General features: G+C 45.5%; 1 protein-coding gene across 1 annotated transcript in view; it reads right to left on the minus strand.

Moving 5' to 3' along the window:
- POLR1A (RNA polymerase I subunit A) overlaps nucleotides 1–20,518 on the minus strand; it is a 604,540-nt gene that overhangs the window by 562,791 nt on the left and 21,231 nt on the right. The window contains exon 2 of the mRNA XM_085642615.1: nucleotides 19,675–19,879. Coding sequence (XP_085498741.1) covers nucleotides 19,675–19,879 — 205 coding nt within the window. The remainder of the gene's footprint in view (nucleotides 1–19,674; nucleotides 19,880–20,518) is intronic.

Below are 20,518 nucleotides of genomic sequence, written 5' to 3' on the forward strand. Positions count from 1 at the left end.
CCTTTCAGATCGAGGTTCGGCATCGGAAAGGACTGGAGCAGGGGAATGCGGATTATTTGTCTCGATTCCCCTTTTCCCCCGATCGGGGAAATCTCGGGGGAGGGATGTGTCAGGGGGTCCCTGCCTGCCACGAGCCGGGGGAGGACTTTCATTCCTGTTCGTTTCCGCCCCGCTTGCAGGATAGCCGTGGTCCCTTTAAGAAGGACAGGCCATTCCCGGAGGAGGAGACGCCGCCTCTGACATCACCGGCCGTCCTCCAATCAGATGTCCTGTTGCCATTGAAAGAACGACGTCAGGACGAACACGGCGCGACACAGACCCGAGATGAGAAGCCGGAAGAAGCAGTTGCAGGAGTGTTCGTGAACCAGGAGACGAAGGTATCCGGAGCAGAGCCGTCGGAGCAGGCAAGGAGAGACGATCCGGAGACGTTGGCGTCCCAGGAGACGAACAAGCCAGGAGGCCAACGAGACCACGCTCCGCCCCGCCACACTTCTGGAGAAGTGTGGCACCACAAGGTACGAGCCCGATTAAGGGGACTCGTTTTCTCACAGGGAGGGAACCGGTAGGGGTGGGTGACGGTAGTCAGAGGGCGCTTGGGTGGGCTTTTCACACTGTCAAAAGAGCACACCTCCCCTGCACAACCATATTGTTGCACGGTAAAGGTTCCCTGGTGATTCCGTCACTTCCCCTCCCCCTCCTTTCACCATCGGGAATCCCGACATTGGATTTAACACCGGGTTTTGTTTTCTTTCTATCCGAGAGACACCTCTGGGCCCTTGTCAGCCTCAAGCCAGAAGAGTACCGAGCTGTGACCAAGAACGACCAGACAGGACTGTTGAGATTCCAGAGTACTCCGTCTTCATCCTAGACTGTTGCCTTGGTGGTCTGATTCTTTCCTTAAACTGGACCCCCGTTCAATAAAAGTCTTACCTTACTACTGTATCCTGGTCCTTACGTTCCGGGGAAGGGTGACCCCTCAACCCCCTCTTACAAGTTCCCAGCTGGTTTCTCTCCTCCTGGTGTCCTAATGAGTCCCAACACAAGATAAAGCAAGGGGCAAAGTTATGGTGAGTAGTGGGCTGCTCTCAAAATCCCACCCAAGTCTACAGCTGCGCTCACCAGAGTAATCGGCAAAGCAGTAACTGGTTTAAGTCACAAGGGATCAGTGGCCTCCACTATCCCGTTCAGTAGTGGCGACAAACCTTTCCAGGCTCTCCAGTAAGACCAGTGTGCAGACAAGTATCTGCTCTGGGCGGAAGACTGTTCTTTATCTCCCTAATGACCACCTCCATGCAGACCAGGGGAACCAGGCAGAATGGAGTAGTCCAAAAGAAGATGCAAAGCTCAGGCCTTCAATCACAACCTTCCTCAGTATCACGGATTTCTTTAAAAAAAAATGTTTTTATGATTTTTAAACAAAGAAAAAAGACAATCAAAGCAACAGAAAAAGGCAGATCACAAAATCCAGAATCCCCATTGAAAGAATACACCTATGAATACAGAGGCATATATAAAAGTACATAGAAGCAGCCTAATATACAACGATTTTACATTTTACTGGCAGTTACAGAGAAACGGTCTAGGAGGCATGTCCTAACCAACTGGAGACAATATTAACATATCCACAGTTTACTGAGGAGGCATTCACAATGATCAATAGTAGCAGCTCAAAGAGCATCATTCCTGGTCAACATCAGTAGTTTGTCGTGCTAATTGGTATTGTGTAAATAGACCCCAGAAACCCTTCGGACGGCAGCGTGGTGGAAGCCATTTGTTGCAGACATCTGATTGGGTATTACAATATACCATATTGTTTTCCCACTCTGTAATAGTAGGTACAGGACCAAGCATCCATCTCATGGCAAGTCTACGTTTTGCTGGAAGAAGACCTATAGCTACCAGCTTCCGAACATTCTTCCGAAGGGGCTTCGTATAGCCTAGCAGTGCTGTGAAATAAGCCAGTAGTCTATGCATGTGTGAATATCGTAGTGCGCCGAGTAGTGTGTAAATCCGCCCCTAACACTGGATCTAGCTCTCCATACATCTATCAGTTGCAGCTGTAGGGCTATATCAGCAATGGCCTTAGCAGAAGCAGACATGGGTCGAGGGGGGCTCTCGAGCGGTCAAGAGCTGGATCTAAGACACAATTAAAATCACCTCCCCAATACAATGACAAAGGATGACGGTCTTTGAGAAGTGTAAAGATGGACTGGTAGAACTGTGGATCATCATAATTCGGGCCATAGGAATTAACAAGGAAATTCAGCTCTGTGTTATAACATCTGGATATGACGTACCTGCCAGCCAGGTCAGTCTCGCAATGTTCTAATTGAAACACCGATTTAGGATTGACCCATGTCACGTCCCTCTAGAGTGGGACGTGAAACAAGCAGCATGAAAAGCCCCTGATAGCTTACTACCAGTGAGTAACGCACATCCAGGGGGAAGGTGCGTTTCTTGAAGCAAACCAATGTCTATCTCCCTACACTTCAAGTAAGCTATGATCTTACGCACCTTTCTATGATCATTTAGGCCCCCGACATTCCATGTCATGAGGCTCAGACTCTCAATATGGCCCATTCTAGGGTGTCGACCTGATATGTAGTGAAAAATTGCCAGTAAAATTGCCATCCTGTAATGCCTCGTATTGGACCCTGCTCATAATGGACAGATAAAAATGCGTGATCTGCAAATAAAGAAATACAACAGAAATTCCCATTCCACCCCACACCCAAACTAAGCAAAGGTGAGCTTCAGCCCTCCCTACCGCAGCAAAACATTCAAAGATTGCAAATATACTGCACAGATGCAACAATAAACCCCTGGAAATGTAGAGAAAAACAGCGTGTAACGCATAGGGGTGAATTTTACCCAGCAATGTCGAACGAGTCTCCCTCCGCCCGCCACCGAACATCAATCATAAAGCTTCAGTTACAACAAACAATGACAATTAGGAAACACCCAAATAGTGTGAGTGTCCATTGCCAGAGCAACAGGCAGGACGCCCCACATATAGTAGCTCAAGAAACCACAGACAAGTAGAAAACGGCAATCGGTCACAAACTAATTGAGCCAGGCCAAAGGAAACCCAGCAAGCTGCACAGAGTACTAACATCAGATTCAACGACAATGCACTCCGTATGTAACCCAGCATAACAATAGTGGACACATCGAAGCAGCGGAACATATTATGCCTAACTTCCGCTCCGCAGTCATTATCATCCAGGCTGCCATTACCACCATCCGCACTGGGAGTGCTATTCTGTCCCTTACCACGCTTACCGGACTTTTCCCAGTCTTTGAGAGCCTTCTGTAGGGACTGTGGGTCCGAAAATATCTTGGCCTTACCATCAAACAACACCCTTGGACGTGCCGAATACAGCATAACATACCCTATCTTCTGGTCTCGCAACTTACTTTTCAGAGAAGCAAATTGCCTCCTGGCCTCTTGAACTTTAAAAGTGAAGTCAAGAAATAAAGAGATAGAAGCCCCCTCATATTGTAAGCTGCCAAGTTCTCTTGCCTTTCGTAGCGCGGCATCCCGGTCGCAGTAGTTCAAAAGTATGGCAATGATGGGCCGCGGAGGGGCACCTGGCTGGGGTCTGGGGCCCAACGAGCGGTGCGCCCTCTCTACGACAAAACATAGAGGAGAAGGTATCAGCACCCAACACTGTCGTAACAATTTCTCAACGAAGGACTCCATATTGCCCGTCGCTGTAGATTCAGCCAGGCCCGTAATGCGGAGATTGCTGCGCTGTGATCTGGCTTCTAAGTCCTCGGCTCTGGCCTGCATGGCAGCCAAGGCCCTCTCCATACTCCTGTGGGCGTTGCTAGAATTAGACTGGGCCTCCTCTGTCTCAGCGATCCAGCGTGCCGCCATGTCGAGGCGCTCTGAGTGTTTGTCGACCCTCTCCGAAATTCTATCCATTCTATAGGCCAAAGTATAGATTTTGGATTCAATGGCCAACAGACCTTGCTGCATGGACGCTATGATCTGTTTAATATCACCGATAGGATCATCCGCTGGCTTATCAGGCTCAGACATCATGGACTCCGCCGCGTCCTCGCAGCGCCTAGACTTGCGCTGCTCGAAGTGGATCTTTGGCTGTGTCTTATCAGGTTTGCGCATCTCGACACCGTAAACACACAAGCTCCCCAGGCACTTGTGCACAGGGCCTAGTCACCAGAAGTTTGCAGGCCAGGTGCGCGTCACCACCACACAGCAGCCACGCCAGGCCAGAGCAGCAGTACACCAAGGTGAGCAGCGGCAGTCTGCACAGGAATGGGGCTACCTCCTATCCCTCCATGTACTAGGCAAGGACAATTGTGTCGTAACCCCACAGCAGGAAGGGACGCTTATCAGGACGGGCCACACGAGAAGGGGCGAGGAGGGGCCAGTCGGCAGCACCAGTCGGCGAGTCCACTAGGTACGGGGGTGCCTAAGTCAGCAATAGAAAGTCAGAGTGATAGTAAGGCCAGGGGCCAAGGCCAAGCAGCACGACCCAGCCTCCAGCACCCTCCAGCCCAGGTCGGGCCGCGCAACGCTATCGGCCGGGCAGCAGAGCTCACCGCACAGCAGCTGATCTTCAGGGACACCCCTGCTGTAAATCGCAGCACCGCAGTCCTCCAGCCGGGGGCCACACCGAGCAGGGCCCGCGCTGCACACTTCACAGATATCAGCCACGGTGAGCCGTTGCGGCGTAGGTCGTCACTCCCATCGGCCACGCAGATAGGCCGCAAGCCGGCGTGCACTTCTCTGGCCCATACTCTGGCAGTGTTCAGGCACACCGCTACATGGGCACAGTCACGGGATCAGCAAGTAATGGGCATCGTCCGCCCGGTGTCAGGTTTGGCATCTGAAGCTGCTAAATCCGGTCGGATAGGGCCGGTGGCTGGCAGAGCTCGATTACGGAGCGACCATCTTACGGCCAGGCAACCCCCGCCCCCCAGTATCAATGACTTATAAAGACAGGCACCATGTACTCTGGTTTTGCATTCACAAACGCACACAAGCAGATACAGAGTGCCTGTGAGCTATGTAGTCTGTAGGTGCTATCTGAATCTCCATGCAAATGTAGTTCTGATGACACTATAATCTGAGCTTGCCTTCAACTACTGTCACACTGCTGCTATGAAACCAATAAATGTGTGATTATTCAAACCATATGTAGTCTGTAGGTGCTATCTGAATCTCCATGCAAATGTAGTTCTGATGACACTATAATCTGAGCTTGCCTTCAACTGTCACAACTGCTGCTATGAAACCAATAAATGTGTGATTATTCAAACCATACTCCATAATGAACGGGCAATACCCATGGATAGTAGCCTGGAAGCAATGCATACTATTCAAAATGAACATCAGAGGCCTTAAAGAAAAATTAGGAAACTTCTTTACGCTTTCCACAAAACTACGGCAAAAGTACACTATACATTAAAATGGCATTGCAGGCTCTTCGGTCAGTCTTTAACAAGATTACATATATCCCAAAAAGGTGCATATAAGCACAAGCTCTACTGTCTGCATGCCCCCCGCAAAGTTTTCTTAAAAGGACATATACAACAATTTGTATAAAAATAAAAAAAAAGAGATGGAAAATGAGATGTTGGCTCTGAAACACCCGTATGAAGAACGCTAAATGCAGAAAAATTAATACACAAATGAATAAATTCAATAGAAAGACACATGGGACAGCAACACATGCTGTATATATATATATACTATAACAAAATAGATTGCATTTAATAGGAGGGGGACAGGGTATACGGCCACTGAGCAGTCAAAAATAACAAATTTATCCTGATAACTCCCAATGCAAAAGCTATTTTTCAAGCACAGATAATAATGAAAATAATCTAGATGCATGTAAAGCGTGTACTGAAAATTGAACTAAGTCCATAACCATGTGTACTAAAATATAGAAAAATTATAACGGACAGAAATTCTTAACTAAAGATCTTTCAAAGACAAACAGTTATCACTTAGAACAGAAATTATATTTTACACTGCCTTCTGTTTTCAGATATTTTAGTCTGTATTCAGTATTATAAAAAACGTAATTACTTGTTTAGATCAAGAGGCTTAGCAATACCCAATTCATGCATGCTCCAGGTTTCTACATTTACATTTTTTGCCAAATGAAAGATCTAAAGATCAAAGAAGTAACCTAAGAATGAATCAACTTTTCTTAATATGGTTGCCTTATTTTATCCATGCAATGTTGATGGACACTGAAGCATGTGCATTAATTAGCCCTGTTACAGACAAGGGTTGAAAAATCTCAAAATTATTGGCTGGATTGGTAAAACCAGAAACATGGAATTGAGAAATGGCACAGATGAGCTAGAGTGATTCAGTGCACCCAGAGGAATTCTAAATGGTTAATGGCTGGTTTAAGGGTTTCCATCCTTCGATATTCTAGCCTAATTGACTCTCCCCTTTAGCAGCATGTGTGAGCTGATATGTGGTTTGCAGTGCCTAGAGACTAAAATCCCCCTCATTGATGAGACCCAAAAAAAAGACACTGTGAATCTGTGATACCATGCAGAAGACACGTGACTGGCAATTGAGGCTGAGAGGCATGTTGGGAGCAGAGCTAATAATCTGCATATGGTCAGGGTTATTCTGTAACTGAACACACAATGTAGAAATACCACAGAATGGAAGTTATCTAAGCAAAATCCCAGTGGTTAAGATCTATATACTCTAGTGTTGTCATCCAAAATGTCTTGGTTGTCTCAAGGAGTTTAACGGCATGATCAACCGCAGCAGGGGTGAATAATGGTTTCTCAATTACTGCAGGATGCCTGCAGCATGTATTGTCAAACATGTTTAATTAAACCTGTCTTACACACAGACCAGAATTGCAGATCCATATTCAAAATGCGCTGATTTTAAGGATTGTCAACACCAATTTAGTGATAAAAGTCCTTTGTGTTACTTCTGAAGTCTGGCAATTGTGCACCATCATATGGGAATATCACATAAAAGAGTTCCAGGCAGAGAAAAGCATCATTGTACTGGTGCTTTCATCCAAATGTGGTAAGATGGCATGTGACTGATCGACGTGATGGACCCAGTTTCAAGCTCCGGCACCACATCTCGCAACCTGCCCAACAGCCCTAAACGAACTCAGGCCCACAGGTCCCATCACACTGCCAAAGGAGAGCAAATGCTGCAAACCCTTAACCCCACATATGAGCGAGCTCAGACTAGCAAGAAAGAGGCATTGGCAGCTGCGCACTCCTTTAGAGACGACAATCTCAAGATCGCAACGGACTCATCCGAGGACAGCACCATTCATTCGGACTCAGAGGGCAGTATCAAACTGTTCCCATCGGTGACACCTCAAACAGCGGACAATTTGCTGGGATGAATCACCCGGTATGGATCACAATCTCAGTCATTAGACCGCAGGAGCAGATGATGCTCAATGAATGCTTCCTGCGAACAAATGTATTCTTACTTTTACGCACTATCAAGATGTCAACTGTAGATGTCATGGGCTTGCTGGAGCTTGTGGAGCGGGCAACTGCATATGCAGAATGTAACAGATGTTACAGTTCAAGATACTGCAGCAGCTGATAATCAATATATGATTGTATGGACTGACATTGCCCTTTTCTCTCATATAGCACTCATGGTGGTTAATTAATCAGAGAGTAATGAGATATTTCCCGGGTTCCGTAGAGTTCACAAAGCTAATACTTGTTTGTAAGCAACATGATGTAAGCTAGTTTTATGAAATTAACAGAAGGTCTCTAGGCTTGAATGGGGAACCCCATACCGTAAATATCAGCTTAGGTGAATCACATCACAGGATCAGCTCTGCTCTGTGTCTGGAAAAGGTTTTCTCCAAGTGTCTTAATCATGCATGCAAATGCAATATTAAAGGCACCCGAGTTTCAGAAGTTTGCAGCTGTGTGCGTGTTATGGCTAGTGCGTGGGCCGATCAACCTGAATTCACAAGCATACATTGTTATTTGACCTTGACGGTTTCTGCACACAGTGTTCAGACTAAGGTCGCGGTGCACGTCTAGGGATGTGAACAACAGACCGTTCTCATGTGAAGCAAAAGCAAGCAAGCAGTTTTTCTTGCAATAACAACTACCTGCAGTGTCGTGTTCAAAAGCAGCAAAGTGGCAAGATTGCGTTTTACATCTAAGGCGCTTATGCTAACATAGCAATGTGTGTACATGGAACTCAGTCTCCACTACAGTTTGTATGATTCAGTTCTCTGTTTGGCCCAGCAGAGTTCAATGACTGAGCCGTGTATTGTTATTTCAAAGGGAATCTGGGGGTTCATACCCACGGCAGGGAATTGGCTCCAAATTAGGGGGAGCAATATTTACACTACTGTTATACGCATCACAACTCCACTATGCTAGGTTCTTATAATTTAATCACCTGGAATGTGCGGGGGCTCGGAGTCCATGCGCAGCTACTTAGACGCAAGGCGCAGATAGTGTTCCTGCAAGAGTCACACCTCACTGAGTCAGAAGCTGGGAAGGTACGCAAGAAATGGAGGGGACAGATTTTCTCTACTAACTACTCGGCCTTCGCAAGGGGGGCAATCATATGGATTAGACATGGGGTTCCATTTATTGAACTGGAACGATGCACTGATGACCAAGGTGGATATATACTGCTGCGTGGAATGCTAGATGGCTCGCTAGTGGTACTGGGTAGCATCTAAGCCTGGAATTTGGATCAGGACAATTTTTTTAGTTGACTGAGCACAATGTTGGCTGGATGGGACATGTACCCGTGGCTACTGGGAGGTGATTGTAACTCAGTGATGGATATATCACTAGATAGGTCACACCCTCCACTAAATGGAGCGGGAAGCATTAGGCAAGCTGAGGCCCTATGCCACTAGACTGCTGAGTAGGCACTGGGGATGTATGGAGAATGTTGAATCCAGCAAGTAAGGAATACTCCTCTTTCTCACCAGTCCACCAACTACACACACAGATCGATAGAATGCTATGCTCCCTCAATATCGCAGCACAAGTGACTCATGCCTAGGTTTTCCTGTTTTCAGTTTCTATTTGGGGAAAATTCTGGTGGTGTTTTTTCAGAGTTTTCCAGTGATTACAATACCTCAAAAAAATAGTGCTGTTCAGTGGTTACTCATGTTTGCGCCATAAAAAACAACTGACACAGTGTTTTACCGGTGTTTATGGAACACTCTGCTTTTATAATTGCATTTTACATTTTTCTTCAGAAATTGTATACTGCTCTACATTTCAGAAGCTTAATACAGTCATGAAATACTTTCCATTGTCCTTTGATTCTGCAGCTCAGATTTAACAAGCATTTGCAATGCAATAGGTCTCGCATTTATGCGAGTTTAAGCTATTCGCATTCTAAATGACAACGCCTTTTATTTATGTTTTAAAACCCCCAAAAAAATAAAAGGCATTGTTATTTGCAATGGCAATAGCTCAAACTTGCGTAAATGCGAGACCTATTGCATTGCAAATGCTTGTTTAAATGAAAGCGTGAATTGGTCACTCAGCAAGTTGGAAGTTACAGTCTGTGTTCCAGAGTCGCTACCCCTCTCCTGCTCAGAGAGTGTTGCATTGCATTGTATCATCGATATAGCGCCCTCATACATGTTGTGTGCGCGAAGCGCTGTTTGGCACTTCGTTTGGTGTCTTTCAAAGGAATGGCTGACTGCGCATATATTGCGTTGTTTACGCATGGGTATCATTGGCTGCCTGTGCCATAAGAGTCAATATCTAAATATGGTGCCCCACCCCCCAGCTCACATATAGCCCCAATAACTTCGGGTCGAGTTCCCGCTATATAACACTGAGGTGGCTGCTGAAGTGAATGGAGTGTGAGGTCTATTGCGACTGCGAAGGGTCTGAAATACACGGGTACTTCAATTATAGCCCTGTACTGTACAGCTCTTAGAAACGGCTGAAGTGCGGTATGACGTGCCACATAAAACAAGCTACCATTTATATTGTTATTAAAGTGAATTGATACTTGGAAGAGAGGTTCACCTTACTTACACCCTCTGAAGAAGAGACAGTTCTGCTCATGAGCCCAGTGTGCGTAGGCGCTAGTCCCCCAGAAAGATCCTACCCTGGGAATGGAGGTGCTGTTTGTATGAGATTTGACTGTGTTGTGCAGGATTAGGAGGGTTTGCAAAGATTGATTCTGCAGCATAGCCCTGGCTGCTGAGCTACCGGGCTATAATTTGTTTGGGAACTCACAGGGACCGTTATAGCAATTCGGCACTGAAGTCAAGATTTGTAAACACGAGCCACATGTACTAGCCTGGTTTTGATATTGCACGGTATAACACTGAGCAAAGTAGTACTCTTTGTGAATGCAAAACCCTAAAAAGCAATGTATTAGGTGACACGGAGTTGCAGGATTTTACGTATGGCAATGCTGCCAAGTTAGGGCTCCTTGAGTTGCCATCATATGATCTGGACCACAGTGGCGAGGCCATGAAAGTACCCCATTACCATAGGGCTTTATTCCCTTCATTAGGCGCCATCCATTTGATTTGAGAATCTCTGCATTGATAACAGACCACCCCCATAATACCTGCCTTGAAATCATTATGAAGACATGAATTAACTAGATTTCCAAATGCTCACTATGTTCCAAAACTCTTGGATGCCAAGTAGTGCCCTCTTTCTGTCATCACAAAACTCTTGATTGGCCTTTTAGGTTGCAGGCCCCACTCCCGATTGCTGTATCTAGGTTATGATTTATATGTAGATTCGTGAATTAGATGTGTAAATTTAAAGGAAAAAGATGAAGGAATAGGACAAATTACACTTTTAGGCTACAACTCTGCAGATATGAAAAGAGAGTGCCTTTAAGGGCTCACAGCCCACAAGTAACCCACCATGCCCAGTAAGTGGCAGTTACCACAGTTCTTTTTTTACCGAGACAGTGGTAGTACTTAAAAAAAATTGTTTTTGTTTTCACTGGTACATAACTGTTCAGCACGAACATAATCAACAACTCCACATCTATATTAATCTTTGCCAACATTTCCCATACCGTAGGTACACCCATCCCCCCTTCTCTACATCAAGTCACAGATTTTGACATCTTGTTCATATGTCACAGACTGCCAAGAGGACTCCTCCATGCTGCGCACCCCCCATTGAATCGCAAAGTCACTCCTCGTTCCCAGCAAGCAGCACCCAATACCTCCACAGTTCCATAACCACCCCCTGACCTCCCCAAGTACTTTCCCCTGCAACTATCCCTTCTCCAGACTAAACTCACCCATTCAGGTCTCCTGTTACTTCCTCATTCTCCTGAAAAGCCTCCAATAACCCTGCCCAGACACTCCCCCACGTTCTTGTCCAGCCTAGTCATCCGGATGTGCTGTTCCCCGGCCGCGGCCCACTCAGATGTATCCCTGCACCATATGGCCACGGAGGGAGGTCTCCCACCAAGCCACCCTGTTGCCACCAGTCTTTTGGTTATCATTAATCAATCCATGTCACCCTCTCCCCTGTACCACCGTCCAGAATGCCTGCACCGATGGACTGACAGGCCACATGTAGAAAGAAGGCCGCCACCGCTCCACACCTTGGGCAGTCCGCAGTCCTGCCAGCATACATTCTGCTCAATTTAATCGGTGTCCGCTAAACGTGATGCAAGTAATTAAAACGCTTCAATTTGAACCTGGCATTTCAAGACACCCTCCGGGTAAGTGCGCAGGCTTCCTCCACTCTCTCATTCATATCATCTACACATTTCCCCCTCCAGACTTCCTTCGCCGGAATAGTCTGCCCAACTCTCTCTTTTAAGCGCCCCATAGTACAGGGACCCTGAGCCACGCTCGTCGCCCAAAGATAGCAGCAGTTGCTGAGTGCCCGACCCCCTAGGGGCCGCAGGGAATCCTGTGCCAGTGGCAGTATTAGCTAGGGAAACTAATTCTCTATTAACCATCTCTGTTTCTTCCAGAGAGGAGGAGTTTTACAAATCTATGATGGTACTATAACATAACAGGTGTCCTATAGTGACAACTCCTGGTGCACACCAATGATTTAAATCTCAGAGGGTTAGGTACCCCAATGTAGTCGGGAATCTCTTCAAGGGACTCGATGGTGCAGAAGCCTGAACCAGCTTTGTGTAAGCCACACTCTGCCTCAGTTCAATGAAGACGGGGAATCGCTCACATTTAAAAAAACAAGCAAGAAACTTGAGCGTGCCGCCTCTTCCCCTATCGCCCACTCCTAACAACAACAAAGCCTCGTTAAGTAAATGGTCTTTTTAAAGACCTGCGAAGTACTCGGGTGCGGCCGCAGTTAGACAGACGGCAGACCACAACAGCACCTCTCCCCCCCCATGTGAGCCAGGCAGGGGGCCTGGTGTTGCTCTGGCCCTTGGGCCATTCACACATGGGCTCCCCATGTGCAGAAGCAGTGTTTTCCCCTGACACCTCCATGCCAGGCCACCACAGGCAGGCCAATGATTTGTAGTGCTTTGGCTCCATCAAGTGGCGAAACAACTATGAAAATCAGTGACACTCGGTTTAAACCGGGTCAGCTGATTTTCATCCGGTAGGGTACTGTCAGGTACAGTCGGTTTTAACCGATTTCCGGACAGCCTACTCATGCCACATACCTAGCAAAGACCTTCTCTGATCATAACCCCCTGGAGATCCGCATTACATGGGGCAGAGCAGAGGCGCAACTAGAGCCAAATTTCGGGGGGGGGGGGGAGCTATTCAAAATTTCGGGGGTGGGGGGCTGATTCTTCCAGCAATATGCAGAGTGGAAATGCAGGGGCTCTAAGAAGGGGTGAAAACACAACAAAGCCTCGTTAGCAAGTAAATGGTCTTTTAAAGACCTGTGAAGTACTCGGGTGCGGCTGTGTGTGTGCCTGGGTAGCTGTCTCAGCCGGGCTGACACGCACGACGTGGGGGGGGCTGAAGCCCTTTGAGCTCAATTGGCGTTGCACGCCTGGGGCGGAGTATCCACCCCAGTCCCCACATGGAAGCTGTGGCCCCAGATGCTAGACAATCTCTTCCGCAGCACGCTATCCACAACGATCACAAATTATTTTCTAGAAAATTGAACACTGCCTCCTCTAACTTGATTGAGTGGAATGCACTCAAGGTGGTGGTGAGGGGTACCGCGATAGGCGCCACAGTAGGGGCCCGGCAAGAAATACAAAGAAATCTCATCAGAGTAGAAAATGAAATGACGGGCCTGGAACAGGCAGCAGCGGGCGTACCCACACACATTGACGATTCACTGATTGACAATTTCTTAGATGGACTACCCTACCCGCAGCTCACTGCAGACACACAGAAAAGCCTAGCAGGTCCAATTACAAGAATGGAAATAAAGGCGGCCATCAGAGAGCTCCCACGAAACAAAGCGCCAGGCCTGGACGGCCTGCCCATAGAATTCTTTGACTCTTACTCAGAGGTTCGTATCCCTAAACTAGAGGAATTATACAACAAAGCGCTGGAATTGGGCCACTTCCCGTACACCACTATGCAGGCGCTGGTGATATCACTTCCCAAGCCAGGTCGGGACGGCACAGATCTATCGGGCTACCGCCCATTGTTGCTCTTAGCATCAGAATATAAGATCCTAAGCAAAATCCTAGCAAACTGGCACCTACCCCACTTACATAAACTGATACACAGGGATCAATGCGGCTTTCTACCGGCGCGTAGCACGTCGTTAAATATCAGACGGCTACACCATATCATGGTTATGACCGCGAGGAGTATGCAGATTCTGGCTGCATTGCACTTGACCTGCGCCAAGCCTTTGATACTATCACGTGGGGTTATATGTTTACAGCCCTGGAGAGGTTTGGGCTTCCCCTTGCATATCTCCATTGGGTTCGGCTGTTGTACACAGCCCCTACGGCAAGAACACGCACCAGCAGCCACATATCACAAGAATACACAGTGCACAGAGGTACGAGACAGGGTTGCCCCTGTCCCCCTTATTACTCGTGCTATAGAGCCGTTGGCACTTACATTGCGACGTGTGGCTGACCAATTGGGGGTTCCGATAAGCAACACAGCGCACCCGATCTCAGCTTATGCAGACGACCTCATTGTATATCTATGGGACCTCACGGACCGGTTAGAACCACTCCCCAGTATTTTCTCCAATTTTGTACGTGTTTGCGGACTCGCCCTTAACGAAGGGACAATGCCCTGACCAACTACAATTTAGCCGGCTACTCAAAACCACTCTTTTCTGTCTTTTATTCTGCTGTAGTAGCACTACATCCATGTTGCCTGTCTAAAGCGCAGAGATACCCCTTCGGGGGTCAATTCAGGCGCTATATAAACAAATAAAATAAAATAAATCAGCTTGACGGCAATCTGTGTAAAGCAATATGCGTGGTGCATGGTGCGTTCGAGAGTGGCATTCTGGTCGTCGCTGCCATTATCGGTAATGGGACGGGTTGCCATATCCAAAATGGTGGTCCTTCCCCGGTTGTTGTATTATTTTGGCACTTTACCAATACTAGTCTCACCATCCGTATTTCGCGCCTTAGACAGAATACTGCTAGACCTTCTATGGGGGACTGCACGCCGGAGGGTGAGTCTTAAAAAGTTACAGTTGGAACCGCATAAAGGAGGGCTGGAGGTTCCTGACTTCAGAGAATACTACTACGCTTGCCAGCTGCAGTGGCTGTCCGGTTGGACCATTGGCAGGAATCTACAGAAAATAGGGTACATAATACAGGACATTGACCGGGGGTCACTCCACACACTGTTGCTGCCAAAAAGCAAACTCCCCCCATGCGCACCACCACTGCTAAAAACGGCACTCCGGTGTTGGAAAAAAAAAGCTGCTATACATACCCCGCTCCATCCCCTACGCTGAGAACACCCCACTGCTGGGGATACCAACTTCTGGAGGTAGACTCATGAGGCACAGACTGCAGGCTTGTGCTGAAGTGGGAATAGAAACTGTAGGAGCCCTATTTAGCGACAATACCCTTCTAGATCACGACAATTTCATACAGGCTACAGGGTCGCCTGGACACTTATTTTTAACGTATGGTGTTGCATTATGTAAAGAAAAATTGGGCCCCTCAACGACTGGAGCCCCAGCCGCATGAATTAGTCCACACACTATACTATATAGGAGAGGGGCGACACCTTATAAAATGGCTATATATAGGTATTCGTGCTCAGGCGTCAGTCACGCTCACAGATTTCAGAACAAAATGGTCAGATACTATTGAGCAAGACATATCTGATAAGGCTTGGGCTAATATCCTGGAACACCCCAAAGAGTGTCTCGTAATGCAAAATTTAAATTCATACGATGTATGGTCCTGCACAGGTCCTACTTAAACCCGCGCCGGCTACACCGCATGCTCCCAAGCACCAAACATTACAATACTGGGAGGAGGTATGTGGCGCTGTGAAGGGGGGTCACATACCTGCAGATTGAAGACAACATAGGAGAATGCCTGCTAGGGCTCTGCAAACGCACAGGCGCCCAGAAAGTCCAGCTTCGCTTCTTAGACCTCGCTTTTATATTAGCAATACAAGCTATAACGATGAGGTGGAAATCTGTGAGGCCACCTGCATTACCCACATGGTACAACGAGATGGTGCGATGGAGTAGCGCATAAAGTGCGGCAATCAGGTGAGAAAAGGCTCGGGGGATGCGCAAACACCCAATATCTATTGAGTGGGATATCATACTGGAGGGTTTTAAAGCAATAGACCTCAACCCACATCATACCATCCCAGACTCACAGTAGCTAGTAATTTGTATCACAATGGGCAGCGCCGTTAGAGGGCGAAAGGAGAACACACATACTCGCACAGAGGAAACAATGGAGCACCAAGCAATACCCAAATGCGCAATTATTATGCCAGATAGCAGATATAACGGGCCAGGACGTGGGTGAGGGGAGGGGGGTAAGTGGGTAATAGTTAATTGTTATGTTGATAGCCTTATTACAACTTATGCATCTTTCTCATGGTAACAACATACAGAATGGTATTGTAACAATTTGTACCCCTGTTGTACCTCTATGTACGTACTGCTATGATCTTGCTAGCACAAGCCTGCTATATAAAAACTAGAAACACCAAAGTGAAATGTTTGCAGCTATCGAATAATACTTTATGGTAATCAGTAAAGTCTGTTTAAAAAAAATGGCATGTGACTATGAGTGATACTGTACCTAAGGACCAGTCTCAGGGGTGTCGAAATCTATAAAATATCTACTTGTCCGTGTCCTGTGAACAAATCTACTGTCCCTTTGGTGCCGCGATAAATTATGGCAGCAATCTCATTAGATAAGAGCGCACATAATAGCCTCTCTGATTATGCCAGGGCTCATGCTATAGTAGGGTTTGAATACTAGCAATTCAGTTTTGCTACCTTTCCACAGACCTACACACCGAGACTGGAAGTAGTGGGAAGCAATAGTTTCAGCGTTGGAATGCCTGTTTCAGTCTGTGCGGACCAACTAATTTGTATGATTTAGAGGTTTTTTTAACCAGCTGTTCTCTAATCTTTTTCAATACTTCTAAAGAGTGAAAATGTACTCCTGTCAAAGACAGAAGTAAAACTTTTTCCACAGTTGAGATAAAAGTGGTTGGAGGAAAGCGTACTTGTAAACACTGAGCAGATTTTCAAATGAGCAAATCTACACATGCAGAGTTGCTCAAGCTAAAATGCAGTTCACCAATATTTTTTTAGGAGTAGCTTTTCCTAGCTTACTTCTGTAAATTCTTATAAATTCATGAAAGCTGTAATTCTGCACGAATGCTAGGACATTTACCATTCGGTGTACTTTTGTGACTATCTTTAAGAACTGGGCCTCTAATTAGGTCTTGTGTTACCCACGACCTTTTGTTTTTTATAAAAATTCTGTCTCTCTCGATCTATATATCAGCTGACTCCATTCTGTTCTTTCAGAAGTAGCGCATTGGCACACAAATATGTTTTGTTCAGTGCAAGGTGCTACTGTGGTAATGTGTGTTTTTCGAGATCAAAAAATACTTTTGCTTTTTGCCAATGTTTGGTATAATGGGGAGGGCGCAGCAACCCCCAAAACAAAGTTTTACAAAAACTATGTCAAAACAAGAAACGCATTAACAAAACTAAAACACTGACCAACAACGGCGGCACTACTGACTTTGCCAATGCTTGTTTATTTTCATGTCTCCCCTAATCTTGTTTAAACTGGCTACACTTATTTTCCGTATAAAGAACAATGGGGTGTCCCTGTGTCCCTAGGAACCTGGGTATTTAACGCATAAAGAACAATGGTTCCCTTGGGTAGAAACAATGCGTATTGTAGTTAGCCGTAGTTACTTCAGCATAACATATAATACATTTCTGAAAGCAAAAACATTTCTTGAACAAAAGGGGAAAGAGGAACAAGAACACACAGAAAGGATTTTCATTGATTTATGTATCAGAATTGATAACATTCGATAAACAGAAACACATTGCAGAATTTTAGACTTCCAAATTCATACAGTGATACAAAATAGTGAGATAGTGGTGCTCAGTGGTGATATAAATACATAGTGCAGTGAGGTGAGGGTGGGAGAATGTGGTTTGTTTTTGAAAGGCCAGATTCAAAATGCAGTAACAAGTAAGTTAAACAAATTAAATAGTTGGTAACAACTATGTCCTGCAATCTGTGCCACAATAGATCGTCGACGTTTCAACCCTATGGGCGCTTGGTGGAGTGTCACAAGCGGGTCTTCATCAGGACTGTGGAGGAGGAGGCCTATGGGAAGGAGTATTATAATAAAGAGTGTTCAAGTTCCTAATATTTGACAGTAATTAAATTAAGAATTGAGTTGAATTACATAATCTCACCCTAGGATTTTAAGGGCGGTCAAGGCAAATTGATTGGAGGGGTATGGTTATTCTAACAGGATGTCTGTGAAGTAGAAAGGTATTATAAGTGCTGACTCAGATGTGAGTAAAACACAATTTTGAATCTGGCCTTTCAAAAACAAACCACATTCTCCCACCCTATAGTCAGGGGGCAATGGTAAAACTCACCAAAGTATGATTGTTTTCTTGGGCTGGTAACACGGAGTCCTCACGAAACACTGCTTCCTGGTTGTGGAGCAAGTGAGAAATGAGCTCTTAAATACTCTAGGCCAAGGTTCCAGCTGGGAGCTTAATGATGATTGACAAGTGTGTTCAAAGGAGGCATCCTTGTGACTGCATTTTGAATCTGGCCTTTCAAAAACAAACCACATCCTCCCACCCTCACCTCACTGCACTGTGTATTTATATCACCACTGAGCACCACTATCTCACTATTTTGTATCACTGTATGAATTTGGAAGTATAAAATTCTGCAATGTGTTTCTGTTTATCGAATGTTATCAATTCTGATACATAAATCAATGAAAATCCTTTCTCTGTGTTCTTGTTCCTCTTTCCCCTTTTGTTTAAGAAATGTTTTTGCTTTCAGAAATGTATTATATGTTATGCTGAAGTAACTACGGCTAACCGCAATACGCATTGTTTCTACCCAAGGGAACCATTGTTCTTTATACGTTAAATACCCAGGTTCCTAGGGACACAGGGTCACCCCATTGTGTTAATATATACACTTATTTTCCATCATGAATATTTTGGGAAATACTAGCATGCATTAACACATATTACTAAATGATGCTTCAAAGAAATGGTACCTAAAATTTCACAGTAGGTTAGCAAAACGTTTTTTTTCCCCAGTTGCATTTTTTATTGTGAACATTTTATTTTGAAAACAAAGAACCATCAATCTTGCTTTTAAGCTTCTGCAAATATTTGCATCTAATCGGAGAGCATTCTGGGAGCATTATACGTAGCCTCCTATCGTTAACCTTTGCAAACATGTATACACATTTTTATACTGGAACCACTGTCAGTAGTTCAGTCTGAGCTTAGAACACGTCCTTAGAGCGCTCACCCTAATAATAAAGGCTTTGCATTAATGAACCATAAATATTAGGTCGAACAGTATTAACATATGAACACAAATATTACCTTATCTCCAGTTAATGCCCTTCACTGATTCCTAATGCGGTACTGTGAACTGGCAGCCAAAGGGTTTTTGCTGCTGGAGGTTGGCCCTACTTGTCCTTTAGGACAAAATAAACATGAAAACTGGTTGTCCTTGACCCCAAACAATATGTACTGGGCGTTGGGCTGTAAGAATTCCACGCTCCTGCAGTCTGGTTTTGTGCATGTGCAATAGAAAACGTAACACACGACAAAAAAAGAACTGCGAGAATCAGATAAATAAAGTGAAGAAAAAAGTTGGTTTCACATTCGAAGAGCATCTGGAATTTACCAATCGCTCTAACACATTATTTACAGGCTTGCCAAGGTTCAAGGTTCACGGTTCATCTAATCCAAAATGAATCAATCTTTTACAGAGTTTAAAAAACATGACAGGCTGCATTGGGAGGAAATATTTATGAAACAATTTTTAACGTGGGTAAAAGGGATCTATTTTAGAATAAAGTCAATATTTAGCCTCCAATTGAGTACATACATACTCATTTCAACAAACCCCCCCCCCCCTCATCTGACTTTCATCAGAAGAGTTGAACTCAAGAACCCTTACTGGAAACTAAATAGTAGATCCAACGCCCGCAACTATAGCACAGTAACAAATACCAAACCAGAGAAAGGCTTTGCACCTTGAGTAAAAACACTTACATCAAAAAAGAGAGGATTGTAGACTGGAAGTGGGAGATCAACGTGTCCCATATGTCCAGGGCAGTTGTTAAAGCCCTGGGCGCAAGTACTGCAGACTTCTTTGTTGTCTGCAGGCCCCAAAGACAAGTCATAGAGTCCATTCACTGCTGGATTGCCAACATTGTCCAAGTATCGCGGGTTAGTTACGGCCTTCACACTCAATTTCCTGTCAGAGTGGAAAAAATAAAGTGTTAGATTCACCAAGAAGACATTAAACTCCATCACAGTGATGGCAAATAAATTAAATGTAGCCCAATACATTTTACTTTTGTAAAGTGCAAGCATGAAGAGGCACATAACATACTGGCACATACAACATGCATACAAAGATACAGTCCTTAATGCACATTAGACAACAATCATGTACACTATCTCTGCACATCAGAGAGCACAAGGGAATGCATTGCAGGGGATAGATGACGCACAGTAGAGGCCCACAAAGCAATGCTCAACAGGGGCCACAGGTGATGCACCTCACTGGGGCAAGGAATGAGGTCTTCACGGAGACAGTGAGCAGAGGGCATCCAGTGATCTCTGGAGTATGTACCAGTCAGGCACACCTGGCTACTGCACCCTATTTTTGTTGCTGGCTTTAAAACATTGTGACGGTACCCCTGCTAACCAGTAGTAAAGTGCCATAGCTACCCATTAAAACATGGTTATATTGGTTTACTCCTAATTGGAACCTTTAAATTGCCTATAAGAACCGTTGTATATGATATATGGAAGTTTACTTCACTTGTAAACTGCAACACTTACTGTCCAATCCACTATAAATCTATGCAAACATGGCTTCAGGCTTACC

This window comes from Triturus cristatus, chromosome 2_2 (assembly GCF_964204655.1).
Source record: "Triturus cristatus chromosome 2_2, aTriCri1.1, whole genome shotgun sequence".
Lineage (NCBI taxonomy): Eukaryota > Metazoa > Chordata > Amphibia > Caudata > Salamandridae > Triturus > Triturus cristatus.